Raw genomic sequence first — 14,827 nt, forward strand, 5'->3', positions numbered from 1 at the left:
AGAAATATTGACTCAGTGAAACTAAGGAAGGTCCTTCTTTTCCAAATTTATCTAGGTTCGTGGTAGGCTTCATGAATCTGCAGGTTTCCTGCATGAGATGCAAATGACAAGAACAAGAAGACAGCTCAACTTATAGAGTATGTACCTGACACCTGTTCATCTTGTGTGCTATTACTAAGAGGTCACTTTTGGAATATTCTAGATACAAGGGATTTGCTTCTTCATTTTAAAGAGGACACTGGAGAAATATGGAGTCTATCAAGAGAAGAGTGGTCAGGATAGTCATGGGTCTGTTCATCGAGTCATATAAGGGACTGAGGATGATGAGTTCAGAAGATCAATACTAGACCACATGGAGGATAGATCTTCAGCCCTATGAAGGGCAGTCATGTGGAGGAGCAAGAAGGCATGTTCTGTGTGCCACCAGAGAGTAGACATAGGTCCAATGGATGGGGAATTCAGTGATATATCCCACAGACACTTATTATGCACTTATTTTAAGCATTGTGCTAAGTGCCAACAAGGGAAGGATATGGTGATGAATGGGTCACACATCCTTGTTCAACACTGGGAAGAACTTTCTAAAATTCTGAGCTGTCCAGCAGTGGAACAGGCATCTGGAGAAGTAGTGAGCTGCCTATCCTTGTAGTATTCAGGAGGAGGCTGGATGTGCACTTAGCAGAATGTGCCAAAATGAGTTTATTGAGTGGTAAGTGGGACTAAATCCCCTTCCAGATCAGAGATTCAGCGTCTGTGTTCAGCTTTGCTTTGGCAGGCTAGAGTGCTGCTCTGAAAAAAGTGTCATCTGATTTCCCCCCTCCCCCCACTTCCCACCAGCCTTTCCCACCCAGCTGCGCACTCTGCTTTCTCTGACAGTGAGCTCTGGTGGGCCAGTGAGACTGGAAGGTGGCTGCCATCAGTGACAGGGATGATGGAGTTTTGGCGGGTTTGTGTGGGTTCAAGGAATGCAGCATTGAAGCCATGTACACACAACCTGCTTAAGAACATCCCATGGGCAGAAAATGTTTTCTTCCTCTTCAGCCCTCCTCTGTTGCTGTGCCAGGCGGGCACAATGGTGCCTTTGAGAGGGGCAGCTGGAAGGGGGTGTTGGCAGGGAGGCTGGAAGTAGAACATTGCAGCTGGGGGGAACCAAATTCATTTCCAGGAGCAAACCTGCACTGGATGCCAGTTTCCAAAACAAAACTGCTATTTCTGAGAGCTCATGGTGGTGGGTTGTCTCAGAGTTGGACAGAGGGCAAAGCCATTTCCTATCCACTGTTCCACCCTCCCAAGTTAGAGAAAACTGGTGTGTTGAGGCATTCTTGCTCTGGATGCAGATTAATAGGCTTTTTGGTCATCTGGGGAGCTCCGGCTAACTTGGGGTGGATGGGGCTCTCTGAGGGGTCAGACTTTCCAGCAGACAGAGCAGGCTAATGGCCATAGGGACTGGCAGGGCTCAGAGGCAGTAGGCTTCCAGGCCATTAGATAGGGCTCAGAATGGAGACCCCATTCTTCTGCCTTTCAGGATTACTTCCCCTGCCCCTTAGCTGCCTGGCACCCTTGGTGCCATATGGGCTCTGCCCACTCACTGTCTTAACTCCTTTTGGTGGGAAAGAGGTGGGAGAACTCTGGCATTTCCTGTCCTGGGTTCACAGTTGTCCCACACCCTCTGCTACTTTCAAAGGTCCCAGCAACAGCTCCGAGATGGACGTGGGAGGTTGGAGTGCCAGACTGCATGCTCAGCCATCTCCCCTTTTGTGTTACAAATGCAGCAAGGTGGGTCCCTTTTATTTTGGTGGCTTCCAACAAAAAATATCTCACTTGAGGCTGGTCTAGTGGTAATTTCTATTAGTGTTCACACTAATTATGAGGTTTTTTCACACGTTGATTCAATTTTACAATCAATATAGAGCAATTACTTCATTTCAGGCATTGTGCTGGGCCTGGGATACAGAAGGAATAAGATCGAGTCCTTGCTTCAGAGAGCTGATTGCCATGTCCCAGTGGGAACCCACTACCAGCTCAGTAGGCACACCCATTAACTAGGTGGACCGTAGAAGGGTAGTGCTGTAGCATTATGGGGGCATGTGCACTTGAAACTCAGCTGAGCTTGGAGTACTTCTTATCTTTCAGGAACTCAGTTTTCTTGTGTGAATAATGGGAATAATACACACCATGCAGAGTTGTTATGAAGATTAAATAAGGTGATGTATGCAAGCGCTGGGACAGAACTTGTTGCAAGGGCAGTGTTCCCTAAGTGGCTGCTGTTGTTATTAATTTGTTGATCCTAAGAACTTGAGATATAGCATGTATGTGTGCACAGTGGTAGTTATCTGATCCCTGGTTAGATTATGTGCTCTTCCTAAAATAGTCAATTCTTCTACCTTCTTAATTCCTCTTAGGATCAACAAGTTTATGACCTCACTGACCAACGTAGATAAACAAAAACCTATCTACTATAGCCAATGGGACGTATTGTCTATAATATTTTCTGTCTGTTTCTGTTGTAGAAGCAGAAAAAGGTTAAAATAGTTCTGTTCCCTGAGATCTCTGAGTCTCCTGAGTGTGGAAATGAAGATCATAAATTATTTTCAATATTCTAAAAAGTCTAAGAGAAATAATATATTTGCCACCGACAGCCCCAATTTCATTATTACTTAAAAGATGCATTTGCTTGGGGAAAGTTATTGTTTCACTAAGGGACCTTGGCAGTAGAAAAGTTAAGCTTGCTGGGGCAGAGGTTAGCCTGGAGATCTTCCAGGAACCTTTTAATCTAACCTGCTGAGTCATGTGACCCCAACCTCGGGTTTTCTGATACCTGCTTGGGCCTCATCTATCCACTGGGCTGCATTTCTCCCCACTGCTTTGTGAAATGTAGGCATGAGAATTCATCCTTAAAAGTTATTCCAAAGTCCTTGGAAGACACAAAGTATGGGTAGCCAGGAGTCTGAAGACAAAGAAAATCAAGGCAATTCACGAAGAACAAAGGAAATGAAAAAAAAAACAACAACAACAACAACAACAAAAAGCATATGGGTGAATGGAGGCTTGAAGTGAAATACGGGGTATACATTTGAAGGAAATAAAAAAGCAGGTCATTTAAGAGAGAGAAAAAGTTATGTGTCAGAAACTGCAACAAACAATGGAATTTTATAGAGAAGATTGACAGAAATAATTTCTCCTTAGTGGGCTCAAAGACTTTAAGGATCAGTGAAGAAACTTATAGTCAGTGCATGGCTAAATGAGATAGAGAGATAGGGAGGGTGAAGCTGTGTTTAAAAATGGGTAAGGATGTAAGAACTCAAAGAATCATAGAGGTCCTCTAGAGGCCTGTTTTTTAGAGAAACAAGGGGTAATATAGGATTGAAGCAAGGCCAATATAACAGTGCTGATCCCTGATGGTGAGATTGTGGGTTATTTTTCTTTTTTGTCCCTCTATAGTTTAAAATGTTCTACCATGAATTTGGATTACTTTTATAATCAGGAAAAGACTGCAGTGGACATAGCAGGAGGGAGCAGGAAGAAACAGAAGCGGGAGCATCTGGACCAAAGAGAATTGTAGGATGAGCGAGAAGAGGAAATCTGAAGTGGCAAGTGCCGCCTTGGGTGCTCTCACCATGAAGATGGTGCTGGAATGAGGGAGCCAATGCATTTGGCTGAGGAAGGAGAAGACCAGAAGTGGCTATCTCTCCGAGGCCCATTCCAGCCTTCCCTTTGACTCTAGGGTTTGATGCATAATCAGGTTGCTGCCTTTCATTTTCCATGAACTCAAAATCCCTTCCAATGCTTTTCTCAGCTTCCCCTTCCCCATGACTGTGTTTTCATTTCATCTCCCTTGGGATCACTATGGCTGGGTAGATGGGCTGAGCATCTGGCCAGTTCCCACCTTCATTACTCCAAGCTCTGAAAGGCCCCACCTGCCTATGCTGAGAAGGTTTTGATGATGCCAGAAGAGGCCAAGGTGATTGAAGATCTTTCCCCTCTAACTTAAAAGTGTGCAATATTGCAGGTGGATACCAAGGCAGAATAAGAGAATGCCCCCAGTTGGAGCTGGAGAGCCACGGATTCTCTTCTGCCACTTACTGGCCAACCTGTAAAGTCCTTGATTTCTCTTTTTTTTAAGAAACAATGGCACTTGGTTGTATTGGAATCGCTAAAGGTATCTGCCCAACCTGAAAGTAATCGCATTCATTGTTTATTCAGCTTCTTTACATGCACATGGCTGTGCTAAATGTAAGTTTTAGAATTTATGATTCTCTTAGACAGGGCCCATATCGTGATATGAATTAAATATCCCCAGCATTGTGCCCAGTGTACTCCCTTTTGTAAAATTAAATTTTAAAAAATTGAGATGAAATTCACATAATACAATATAACCACTTCAAAGTTATATTTCAGTGGCATTTAGGACTTTCACTCACACTGTCTTTTTAAAGTGTTAAAATAACATAATTATTTGGGTTGGTTTCATTTTTTTGTAATAAAAACGTGCTTCCTTGCTTATCCTCTTGTGAGCTCACTTGCAGCAAATTCCCTAGGTCTAGGTTGTGAGAAACTGGCTGGGTCATACGGTCCACCAAGTAATTTTCAGTTCAGCTTAGACTGCCAGACAAAGTGGTCGACCACTTAGGTTCCCACTGGCGGTGTCTGAGAGTTCCCATTTCTGCCCCTCCTCACTGCTATGGTTGGATATTCCAGAGCACTACAGAGCAGCTAGGAGTCATGAACTAAGCTCTATCAACATTGACATGGAGAGATCTCAAGAACATAATGGTGAGTGAAAAATGCAAGTTGCAGAGTGAAAAGGCCTGGGGGGAACTCAGTTCTACCTGTAATATTTTATTTCTTTGGTTAAAATATACTTGAAGGGAATAAAACAAAATATTGACAAATACCAATTCTAAGTGAGTGGGCAATGGGAGTGTTTGACATACTGTTCTCAAAGTGTAGGACTTTGTAGTATGCTGTTTTTTTTAAACCTCAGTTGAAAGAGGAGGGGGAACTGATATACAGAGATTTCCAAAACATACTGGATAACAAATTATTTTTGAGCAGCTTCCAAATTGGGACTCACTTTCCCCATGCAGAGGTTCACGTTGCTGGAGCTGGCTCGCCTTCCCTTGTGAACATTGTTTTAAAGTAGATGAAATATCAAGGAATTTTGGAAGTTCTTATTTTTAGCCAGTAAAATGAAAAATTTCCACAGCATGTAAAATAAGTGCTCCAGTCGAAGCCTGCCTAGTTTGCTCCACCTAACTATGATCACATCAAAAACTTTTGCAAGGCTATTCTGGGCCTGGGGTGCGGAGATGACTCACGGAGTCCCTCCTTCGCCCCATCCCCCACCTGTTTATTCAGGTGAAATCAGATTAAAACGAACATCAAGGGCAGCTTTGGGAAGGAAGAGAAGCCAGAGACTCTGAGAGACCCTGAGAGATGGCCCTAGACAGAGGCGATGAGAGTCACGAGGGTGACATGCTGGCTTCTTAATTAGGGTCAGCCACAATGTACTGAGCACTCACTTCCCAGGAACAGACGAGTTTTCACAGGCCTTCCTGTGTGTTCCTGTGAAGGAGCATTTAAGGTGAGCATTTGGAATATTTTTTATGCTCTCTTTTTGGTTAATCTTTGCCCAAGGATATTTTTTCATTGATTTTTAGAGAGAGTGGAAGGAAGGGAGGGAGGGACAGAGAGAGAGGTAGAGAGGGGAGGGGGAGCATTGATAAGTTGCCTCCCACATGAGCCCCGAACTGGGGCGGCGGAGGTGGGGGTGGGGGTGGGGGGATGGGAGGAGGGAGACCCAACCTGTATCCAGGTACCTGCTCTTGACCAGGAATCCAACCCGCAATCCTTTGGTATAAGGGACAGTGCTTAACCACTGAGCACACCAGTCAGGGCTGTGCTCTCTTTTTGATAAATGTAAAAATCTCATGCCTAGTTTTAATGTTATCTGAAATGTTAAATAAAAATATGTGAATAAAAGCAAACATCAATGATAGAGAAACATCGATCAGCTGCCTCCTGCACAACCCCCACTGGGGATGTGCCCGCAACCAAGGTACATGCCCTTGACCGGAATCGATATGCCTCACACCTGGTTGAGAATCTCTGCTTCAGACTAAAGTGCCAGTACTGCCCTGGAAGTCCCTGGTTTTGGTCAAATCTGTATTTGAAGCCTGACCTGACCACTCATAGGCTGTGGACTTCAGGTGAGCTTCTTGCCTTCTCTCAGCTTCTCTCCCCTTCTTTGAAAAGGTGATTTTGACACCTGCCACTTGAGGCTGCTTTGCAGATTCTGTGAGGCACTTAGCACCATTGCCAGTTACTTATAAAACAACCCTGAAAACTTTATTCTGAACTATAGCCTTGGGAAGTAGGTTAACCCCTTTTGCTCCATTTTATAGATGAGAATACTGAGGCTCAGACACACGGTTTAGCAAGTTACTTCACCTAATTGCAGAACAGGGCTAACCCCCGGTCCTGTGTGACTAGGCCAGGCCCCTTTCACTGTGCCAGCCCTGGCCTAGTGTGTGCATGTGAGCAATAGATCTCAAGTCACCTTCTCTCCCCCCTTGTCCTGGATGATCTGCCTCACATGGCTCTCCAGGACCCCTGGATCCAATCTGCTTAGCACTCATTAAGTGAATACTATGTTCCCTCTTATGTCAACTGGGCTGTAAGCTTCACTTCAGAGAAGACCAAGTTTCTTAGTCTTTCTCAACAAGCCACTGACCCCAGAGGTTGAATTTCGTGTGAGAGGCTTTTAATGGAGACCCTCCCTGCATAATCTCATTTTAGCTCCGTTTCACCATCCAACTTTTTTTTTTTTTAAATCAGTGACACACACACAGAGAATCTAAATAGACATTCTTATCTGTTCCCCTCTACCCTTTACCTTGGTACCCTTTCTCAAGTTGCTGAACCTCTTCAGCCTCAGTTTCCTCACCCATAAAGTGAGTACATTAATATTTGCCCTGCATGTTCTGTGGGTCAAAATGAGATGCTACGTAGGAAAGCTTTTGTAAATTTGGAGGCAGGTTTCCTCTCTGACTCTCACCTACCATCCAGCCTGAATCTGTTCCTTTCTCAAGTGAGCAGAAGGACTGTCTTCTGTTCAGAAAGTACTTCTCAGCAGCCCTCCTAGCTGCCTCAGCGGAGAGGGAACCGAATGGTCCCACACTCAGTAAAGGAAGAAGAAACTGCATCAGTGCTGAGTTCACTGAGTCTCTAGCACTAGTTAGATAGAACTCTGTTTATGGCTTCTAAGCTACACTCATTCCAGGAGATCTAGAATCTTCTCTCTTACCAGGTTTTAGCAATGAAATCTCGGTCAAGTTACTCAGTGTATCTGAGACTGTTTCTTCATTTAAAAAATGTGGTAGTCCTTGCTTCATTGGGTTATTGTGTCAAACGAGGACACATGATGACAGGCAGTCAAAGCATGTGACTTTTTTTTTATTTTTGTTTCCCTTCTGTTTACCTTTCAAAACCTCTGTGCCTCCTCTTGTTTTTCCATGAAATGGGGATAATAATGCCTGGCCTGCGTAGCTCACCAGGTTGCTGTGTGACTATGGAATAAAGGCTACGGTGGGGCTTTGAAATGGTGACGTGTGGTATAAATACCTGCCTGGGTTTATTCTTGGGGTGGCTGGCCTTGAACTGATGGGTGTGTTGGTCCTCACAGGCCTGAGCTGATGTGTGTAGTGGCCACATGTAGAAGGTCACTTAGCATAGCTTCTCCTCCTGCTCTTCCTGAGGGCCTTGTGCTCTCACTGCTACCTGTGGTGCTGGGCAGCCTCCTCACACCTGTCACTCACTTGCCTTGCTCTCCTGTCTCTCTGTCCCTTTGTCCCCCTCTCACAAGGCACAGGACTATCCATGCACTGCTCTCTAGATGCAAAAATGGTGCCTGTCCCAATCTTGCTGTCAGGAGCTACTGTCACATGACACCCCACTCCTTAGCCTCATGAATAAATAGTAAAAGGACTCATTATGAGGAGATAAGGAAAACAGGAAGTGCCCCTAAAAGCAACCCTTCCCCCCCACCCCCACCCCACCAGAGGCCACCAGCATCTTCAGCACCCAGGCTACCAGCCTGCTGTGCACTTGAGGAAGAGCTCTTGTATTTTGGATCCTTAGGGGACCTTAGGCAAGGCTGGCATGGAGGCGGGGGTAGGAGTCCTGGGATTTGGGAGGGCGGGCCACAGAGGCAGGGGGACAGAGCTGCTCTATTCTGGGTTCAGTTTCAAGGCCAGCTGCAGGGAGAACAAGCAGTCGCTGTGTGCCTGCAGCTGGCAGTGGCGAGGCCAGGGCTGTCCCTCACTTAGGGTATATTTAAAGAGTGCCCACTACATGGTCCTGCCAACAGGAAAAAATGCACACTCTCTGGTAGCCATGCTCGGCACTCCTCCATCGCTGCAGCCTCCAGGCAATGGATTTGTGTATCATCAGAGGATGGCTGGCTCCTCAGCCTCTCCAGGTGTTGGGTGGTACCACCCGGGACACAACCTGGGCTCCCAGGTCTCTGCCCTCTAACTTGAGCTGCCAAAAGTTACGGGGATGAGCCGAGCCGGATTGGCTCCTCCCACCCTGTGGTTGGTAACCCAGCAACCAACTGGAGGGACAGACGGATGAGTCAAATGCAAGCCCAGAATCTCTGGCTTTGTGTTCTGTTTGTGAACACTCCCTGTGAACGCAGACTCCCTTCCGGCAGGGAGTGGTGGGGCTTTCCCACACTGCTTCGGGCCAAATGCTCCTCCTTATAAGAATGCCCAGGCCCCACTTGCCAGCTAATGCAGACTTAGGGACACAGCCGGTGGGCCAGGGGGAGCCCATCCTGGCTGAACTCTCTGGCTTTGCCATTCACAAGTGAAACAAGACCACCGGCTTGAATCCCAAGGGAAGGTGGGGTTGGTGGCTGAGAACCATGGGCCAGGAAACCAATGGGTCTGAGGTCCTACAGAACAGAGACCGAGCTGCTGTGCATAGAAGTTTGGACTTTTAGGTGGCCAGGGACAGAGCAGGGAGAGGACTTCACCAGAACAACCCAGCAGAAGTGGGGTGAGTGGGTGGGGGTGGGCAGCTTATCAACCCGGGAAGGGAAGCCGACAGGCAAACTGGCTGAGGCAGGCAGGCTGCTACAAGTGCCGGAAGAGTCAGTAAATCACGAGTGCACCAACAGGATCAGCTACATAATTTGAAGGGCCCAGTTCAAAATGAAAATGCAGGGCCCTTTGTTAAGATTATCAAGAATTTCAAGATGGTGACAGAAGAGCATTCAATGAAGGGCCCTTCTGAGCGACCACACAGGTTGCACACCTACAAAGCCAACAATGAGGACCTATAAGTCAGCTCCTTGAAGCAGCTATGAAAGCTGAAGCAGGTGAGCTGGGGGATGTCCGGTCACCTCTGGCCTTACTTCCTCTCACCCCTGCTGCCCTGTGGCCCCCAGTTCCCAGGCTTTTACTGGGCTTAGGACATTGCCCCTGCCTTAGCAGCAGCTCTTCTCCCTGTGCTTGCTGCAACTAAGTCTTCGCCTCTCTGAAAAGGGGGAATTGCAAGGCCACAGTGGGAAGAGGGCTGAGGGCAGCAATAGACTGTGGCCCTGGGTCCTTTGGGCCATTAGACCTCAGAACCCCAAGGATCCCTGGACAGGCCAAGACAGGCTGGTGCAGCAATTAGAGCCTCCTCTGAGTGAGGCTGCAGAGGATGGAGGTACAACATACGGACTACACTCTGGGTCACCAATTAAGGACCCATGTGGACATGTCCTGAAGGTGTGTGTGACCGTTCAGGAGGAGAACCAAGGTCCAGGAAGCTTTCTCCCATTTGGGGACTTACCTCCAACTCTATGTGGTCATGGAGTTTCTTGCAGGTGGCTGCGAAGGTCTCCGAGGTGCCGAATTCAAAGTACCACAGCTTGTTCTTCATCCTGGACCATGAAGCAGAGACATGGCTCAATATTCTGTATCTGAAATGGTCATGTAAAACAGCTACACAATCGGGGCTGGGAGGCCCAAGTCCCCAACATTCCCCAAGCTTCTGTTTTCAGCACTTGTTAATCAAATGATTAGGGATGAATTAAAAATTTTTTTTTTTAAATTTCCCCCCCCCCAAATGTTCTTGCTACAAACTTAGAGAGAAAACCCCCCACAAAACTCTTTTATGTCTTAGACATCATGGCTACTCTGGGTGAACTGCCAAGTGATCTCTGACCTTCCTGGTCAGCAGGAGAAAGGCCTGTGGGCCTCTGTTCCATGAAAATCAACCAGTGGTGACAAATGACAGCGGGCTCTGGTCACTGTCCTTTCCACTATTAATGCAGAGGGACTTCAGACAGAGCCCTCTCTTGGGTATAGTTGGGGTACAAAGGGAAGATATGGCAGCCTTTTGAGACTTGAGGGATGTACAGTCTCAGGACAATGGGGAGGTAGCCCCACAATAAACCAGCCAAAATGTGTGCTACTTTGTCTATGCTCTGACTGAAGGAAGCAGAGTGAAGAGAATTAGACACAGATTTGCAGGCAAGGTGGAAAGAGATAAAATAAAAAAGTGAATTGTTTTGTAGCAATTGTTTTCCTCACTTATTCCTCAATTGTATTTGCTTAGGCCATGACCATCTTTCATTTAGGAGTAGACCTGGTCATATTTGCTTCCAAGTAAGAGCTCATTATTTTGAGCTTGACGTTTTTCAACATTTTCCTCAGTGGGAATAAACAATGGGGTTCCCATGTAGCTGAGAGCTTTGCAAAGTCAGATGGTGTGTCCTGACACTTGGTTGTTTTGATCAGATGGTCTCACCAGGAAGTGTTTCTGAAGGTATTCCATTCCTTCCATCCCAAGTGTTGTCCCCCTATCAGGAGCTGGCTAAGAGAAGGGATACCTGTCCAGTTTATATGCTGGGAGGTTTTGCTAAGGAAAGATTAAACAAAATCACATTCTTCTTGGCACATTCTTCAGTAGAGAGGAAGCTACCTTTAGTGCTGCTGATCCTTCATGCTCAGATTTGTGAACTAAAGGGAAAGGAACATTCTTCAGAGGCCAGAAGGCTCTTATTTCTTCCCAGTATTTCTTAGGCCAGAGCAGATGATTCTTCAGTGTACAGACACAAGTTTTCTCTCTGCATTTCTCAAAGAGTCCACATAGAACTTAGATGAGACTGTGTGCTTCCATTGCTTGAAGATTTCTAAGACCTAGTTGATTGAGAAGTAGTCTTTCTAACTCTTAACTTGCAGGAAAAGAAATGATAAATCATGAGGGACATAAGGGTAAGCAAGATTTAGGGAGTTATGCCTCATGAAGGAAGTTAGAAGAACTGGGTGCGCTTTAAGTAGACCAGTGCTTCTCACCCAGTGAGATGTGTCACAGGAAAGCCCATGATAATCAATCTCCTCAGCCTCAGGTGGTCAGGCTGGGGTCTTGGGCAGGCAATGTCACAGCAGGCATTCTCATTTGTATGCCAAACAAATGCTTTTGTTTTCTGTGCATGTCATGATATGAAAAAGTGTTGGGAAACACTGTTCTAGATCCCCAGTTCTCTGCATGCACAACAATGTAAATACGAGTCAACTGGGAAGTTCATTAAAATGCAAGTTGTGATTCAGTAGTTCAGGATTAGGGCCTAAAAATTCCTTGTGTTTTAACAAGCTGCTGATGCTGGTCCAGGGACCACACTTGGACTTGTGAGCACCTGGAGACTACATTTGTGGTTCTGAAACATTAGAATTCATCAGTATTACCTGAGGGATGTGAATAAAATGCGGTTTCCTGGGCTTCTATGTGCAGAGATTCTATGTGATAGTTGTGGGATGGGGCCCAGGAATCTGCATTTTTGTGAGTGCCCGGGTAATAAAGATCGTTACACGGGGGTCAGTTGTCATGACTTTCAGAAACATTGCTGTAGATCCCAATGAAATGACAACTGAGGAAGAAAACATTCTGATTAAACCTGAGAGGATTTCTCAGGGAGGATAGAATGAGGGTCAGTGTCTTTCAACAGAAAATGATGGCAAAAGACCCAATAACAGGAAAAACACAGATTGTCATAAATGTCAAGGTTGAGCATTCCTCTCCAGCAGTGAGAGCATCTCTGTAGCCAGGAGACCTGCTTTGTGATTCCATTTTCAAATATCACTGCAGGTCTGAATCATGACTTTTGAAAGTTATTGCCAGGAGATTTAGAGTTTTAATAAAAATTTCCGGAAGCCACAAGCTATTTTTGTCTAAAAGTGGCTCTTTTGAAGATCTAATAAGGTTAAGAGGTCATGGTTAGGTCAGTATTGAAGGATGACTGAAAGGATCAAACAGACTACTCGGCCATTGCTGCTTAGATGCCCATTGCTGGCTGAGTGACATTTGGCAAGTTTTTAAGCCTCAGTTTCCTCATCTGTGAAATGGAGATAGTAAAAAGATCTGCTTCAAAGCATAGTTGAGATTAGATGAGATGATTGCAACTTCACATAACGCTTACTGCATAGTAAACTTAGCAAGAATGTTAGCTACTTTTAGCTATTATTTTAATGTCTTGTGTTGGCATATTTAGATAACATAGTAAGGCAAAAATGACGGAGCAGGTTGAGTAGTCACATACATTATACATTCAAATCTTTTTGGGACAGAAAGGGATGTGATTGTATCTGTCAGATCATGTGTCTTGATTTTTGAGTGAAAACATATGTTCCCCACATGTCTCACCTAATAGATTTTTCCAGTCATAGACTACACCCTAATCCTTGGTTAATTATCTTGACTGATCACGTGATTATCCAAAGATGTTGATTGAAACTATGCTTCTGAGAAAGTGCATGTTTAGTGTGAAAAAAAAGCATTTATCAATTCAAGAAACACTCATTGTGCCAGGACTAGATGGGGGTCTGTTGGTGCTACGATGAAGAACAAAACAAAACCCTCCATGAGCCAGGCACCTGGGAAGGACAGGCAAGGAAACAGACCATAGTGTTGTGAGCTAAGCAATTAGTACTGGGAGTAGCTAAGAGGAGGTGACATCCAGTTCTTAGTGGGGTCAGGGGTAGTTAGAGAAAGGATCCTAGGCAGGCAATACCAGAGGTGAATTCTGAAGGATGTAGAAGGGAACAGAGAAGATGAAGGAAGAACATTCCAGGTAGAGGAAGAAGATAAGGCAATAGCACAAGGCAAGAGGGAGCATTTGCCAGTAAGGCTGGAGAGGCAGACAGGAGCAAGATTATTAAGGTTGGGGATGCCATGCTTCAGTGTTTGGGCTTTATCTTAAAGTCTATAGTCTGTCATGGATCATCCTTAAGTGGGTGTAGTGGTGAGAGTGGTGGCACTAGTGACCTTATCAAGTTTGTGCTATTTAAAGATCACTCTGTACCAATGTGGAGAATGGATTGGAAGGGGGTGGGTACAGACTGGAAGCCTGGAGAATAGTTTGGAGGTGGTATAGAAATCCAGGAGACAATTGGGAAGGGCCTGAACAAAGGCAGTGACAATAGAGTTCAGGAGAAGAGAATGGATTCACAAGCTAAAATTTAGGAGGTGGAATTCACAGCACTGGTTGGTTAAGGAGTGAGTGAGAAAGAGTACCAGTTAGCACACTCAACTTTTTGTCTTATATAGCATGGTAGACGGCAGGTGCCATTCACTGAGAGAGGGGCACAGGAGATCAATTCTCCAGTGGCAGCCCTCTTTATAATAGAAAAGAAGCACTTTTGGTTTTTGGCCCATTCACCTACCCATCCATCCATCCTTCTATCCATTCATCTATAAAATATCTATTGAGCCCTACTATGAGCCAGGCACTGTGTAGGACCTAGGATCTCTGTCCTCACAGAGCTTACATACTTTTAATAGCTTCACCAAGACACTAACATTTGACCTCTGACCCACAGCAGACTAGCTGTTTGAAATCTAAGAGAATTATTTCTCCTGTTTTAACTCAGGCAAGTTTTAGTTAGAAGTGAATGCATTCTATTCCCATGGCTCTTTGGTTTTGCACTCTGATGAACATTTTACATATACAATCTCTCTCAATTCTTAGAAAACCCCTATGAGTTAGGTACTATTGCCTCAAATAAGGAAAGCAAGACTTGAGGAGGTAAGTAACTTGCCTAAGGTAGCAAAGCAAGTAAGTGCAGAGAGGTCATCCAACCCAGACTGTCTGACCCCAGTTGTGCTTGGCTACCCTGCAACCTGATCTTAGCATGCTTTTGCATATTGTGTGGTATGGTGGTGTGTGCTCCTATTGCACTTAGTAGACTGCTGTGGTTCTCCTTCACCAGGTTGTTAAATGGATGTATCTGGGGACTGGGGTGTTAGTGGTTGCATCACATCCTAGGAAATGCTGTCTGATGAAGAGTGTCAGGCCCTCCCAGCTCCCAGCATCCAAGGGCTCTAGAGGAGTTGGAATCACATTTGTCACAGAAACCCTCCTGATCTTGAATTTACATAGTCTGAGAGAGTCAGGTAGACCAGAATTGACCCCTGGCAAAGCCATATGCTCCCAATACATCTGCACCTTTCCTTCTCTGAGAAATGGGCAGAGGCAGTGTGCCCTTGAACCAGCCCAAACACAGAGTGAAAAAGAGAAAGCTGGAGATAAACCTAAATTGCTCTTCAGGCACCTACCACTGCAGGTTCAACATGGGCCTTTTTCAGACAGTCATTACAACAGAGTGCAGTGTAGTCTAAGATAAAGACCCCAGAATGGAATCAAGGATCCCTGGGTTCAAATTTAGACTCTGCCCTTTATGAGTCATGTAGCTTTGAGCAATTTTTTTTTCTTTTCTGAGCTTCTTTACCCATAAAATGGGCTAATACTTAACACAGTGTTAAAAATATTAAATGAGAC

The 14,827-nt window shown here is 45.3% G+C and overlaps 1 protein-coding gene across 5 annotated transcripts in view; it reads right to left on the minus strand.

Moving 5' to 3' along the window:
• DGKG (diacylglycerol kinase gamma) overlaps nucleotides 1–14,827 on the minus strand; it is a 160,000-nt gene that overhangs the window by 45,197 nt on the left and 99,976 nt on the right. For all 5 annotated transcript variants that reach the window (XM_008157567.3, XM_054711440.1, XM_008157566.3 and 2 more), the window contains one exon: nucleotides 9,841–9,931. In XM_008157567.3, coding sequence (XP_008155789.2) covers nucleotides 9,841–9,931 — 91 coding nt within the window. The remainder of the gene's footprint in view (nucleotides 1–9,840; nucleotides 9,932–14,827) is intronic.

The sequence above is a fragment of the Eptesicus fuscus genome, chromosome 3, assembly GCF_027574615.1.
Source record: "Eptesicus fuscus isolate TK198812 chromosome 3, DD_ASM_mEF_20220401, whole genome shotgun sequence".
Lineage (NCBI taxonomy): Eukaryota > Metazoa > Chordata > Mammalia > Chiroptera > Vespertilionidae > Eptesicus > Eptesicus fuscus.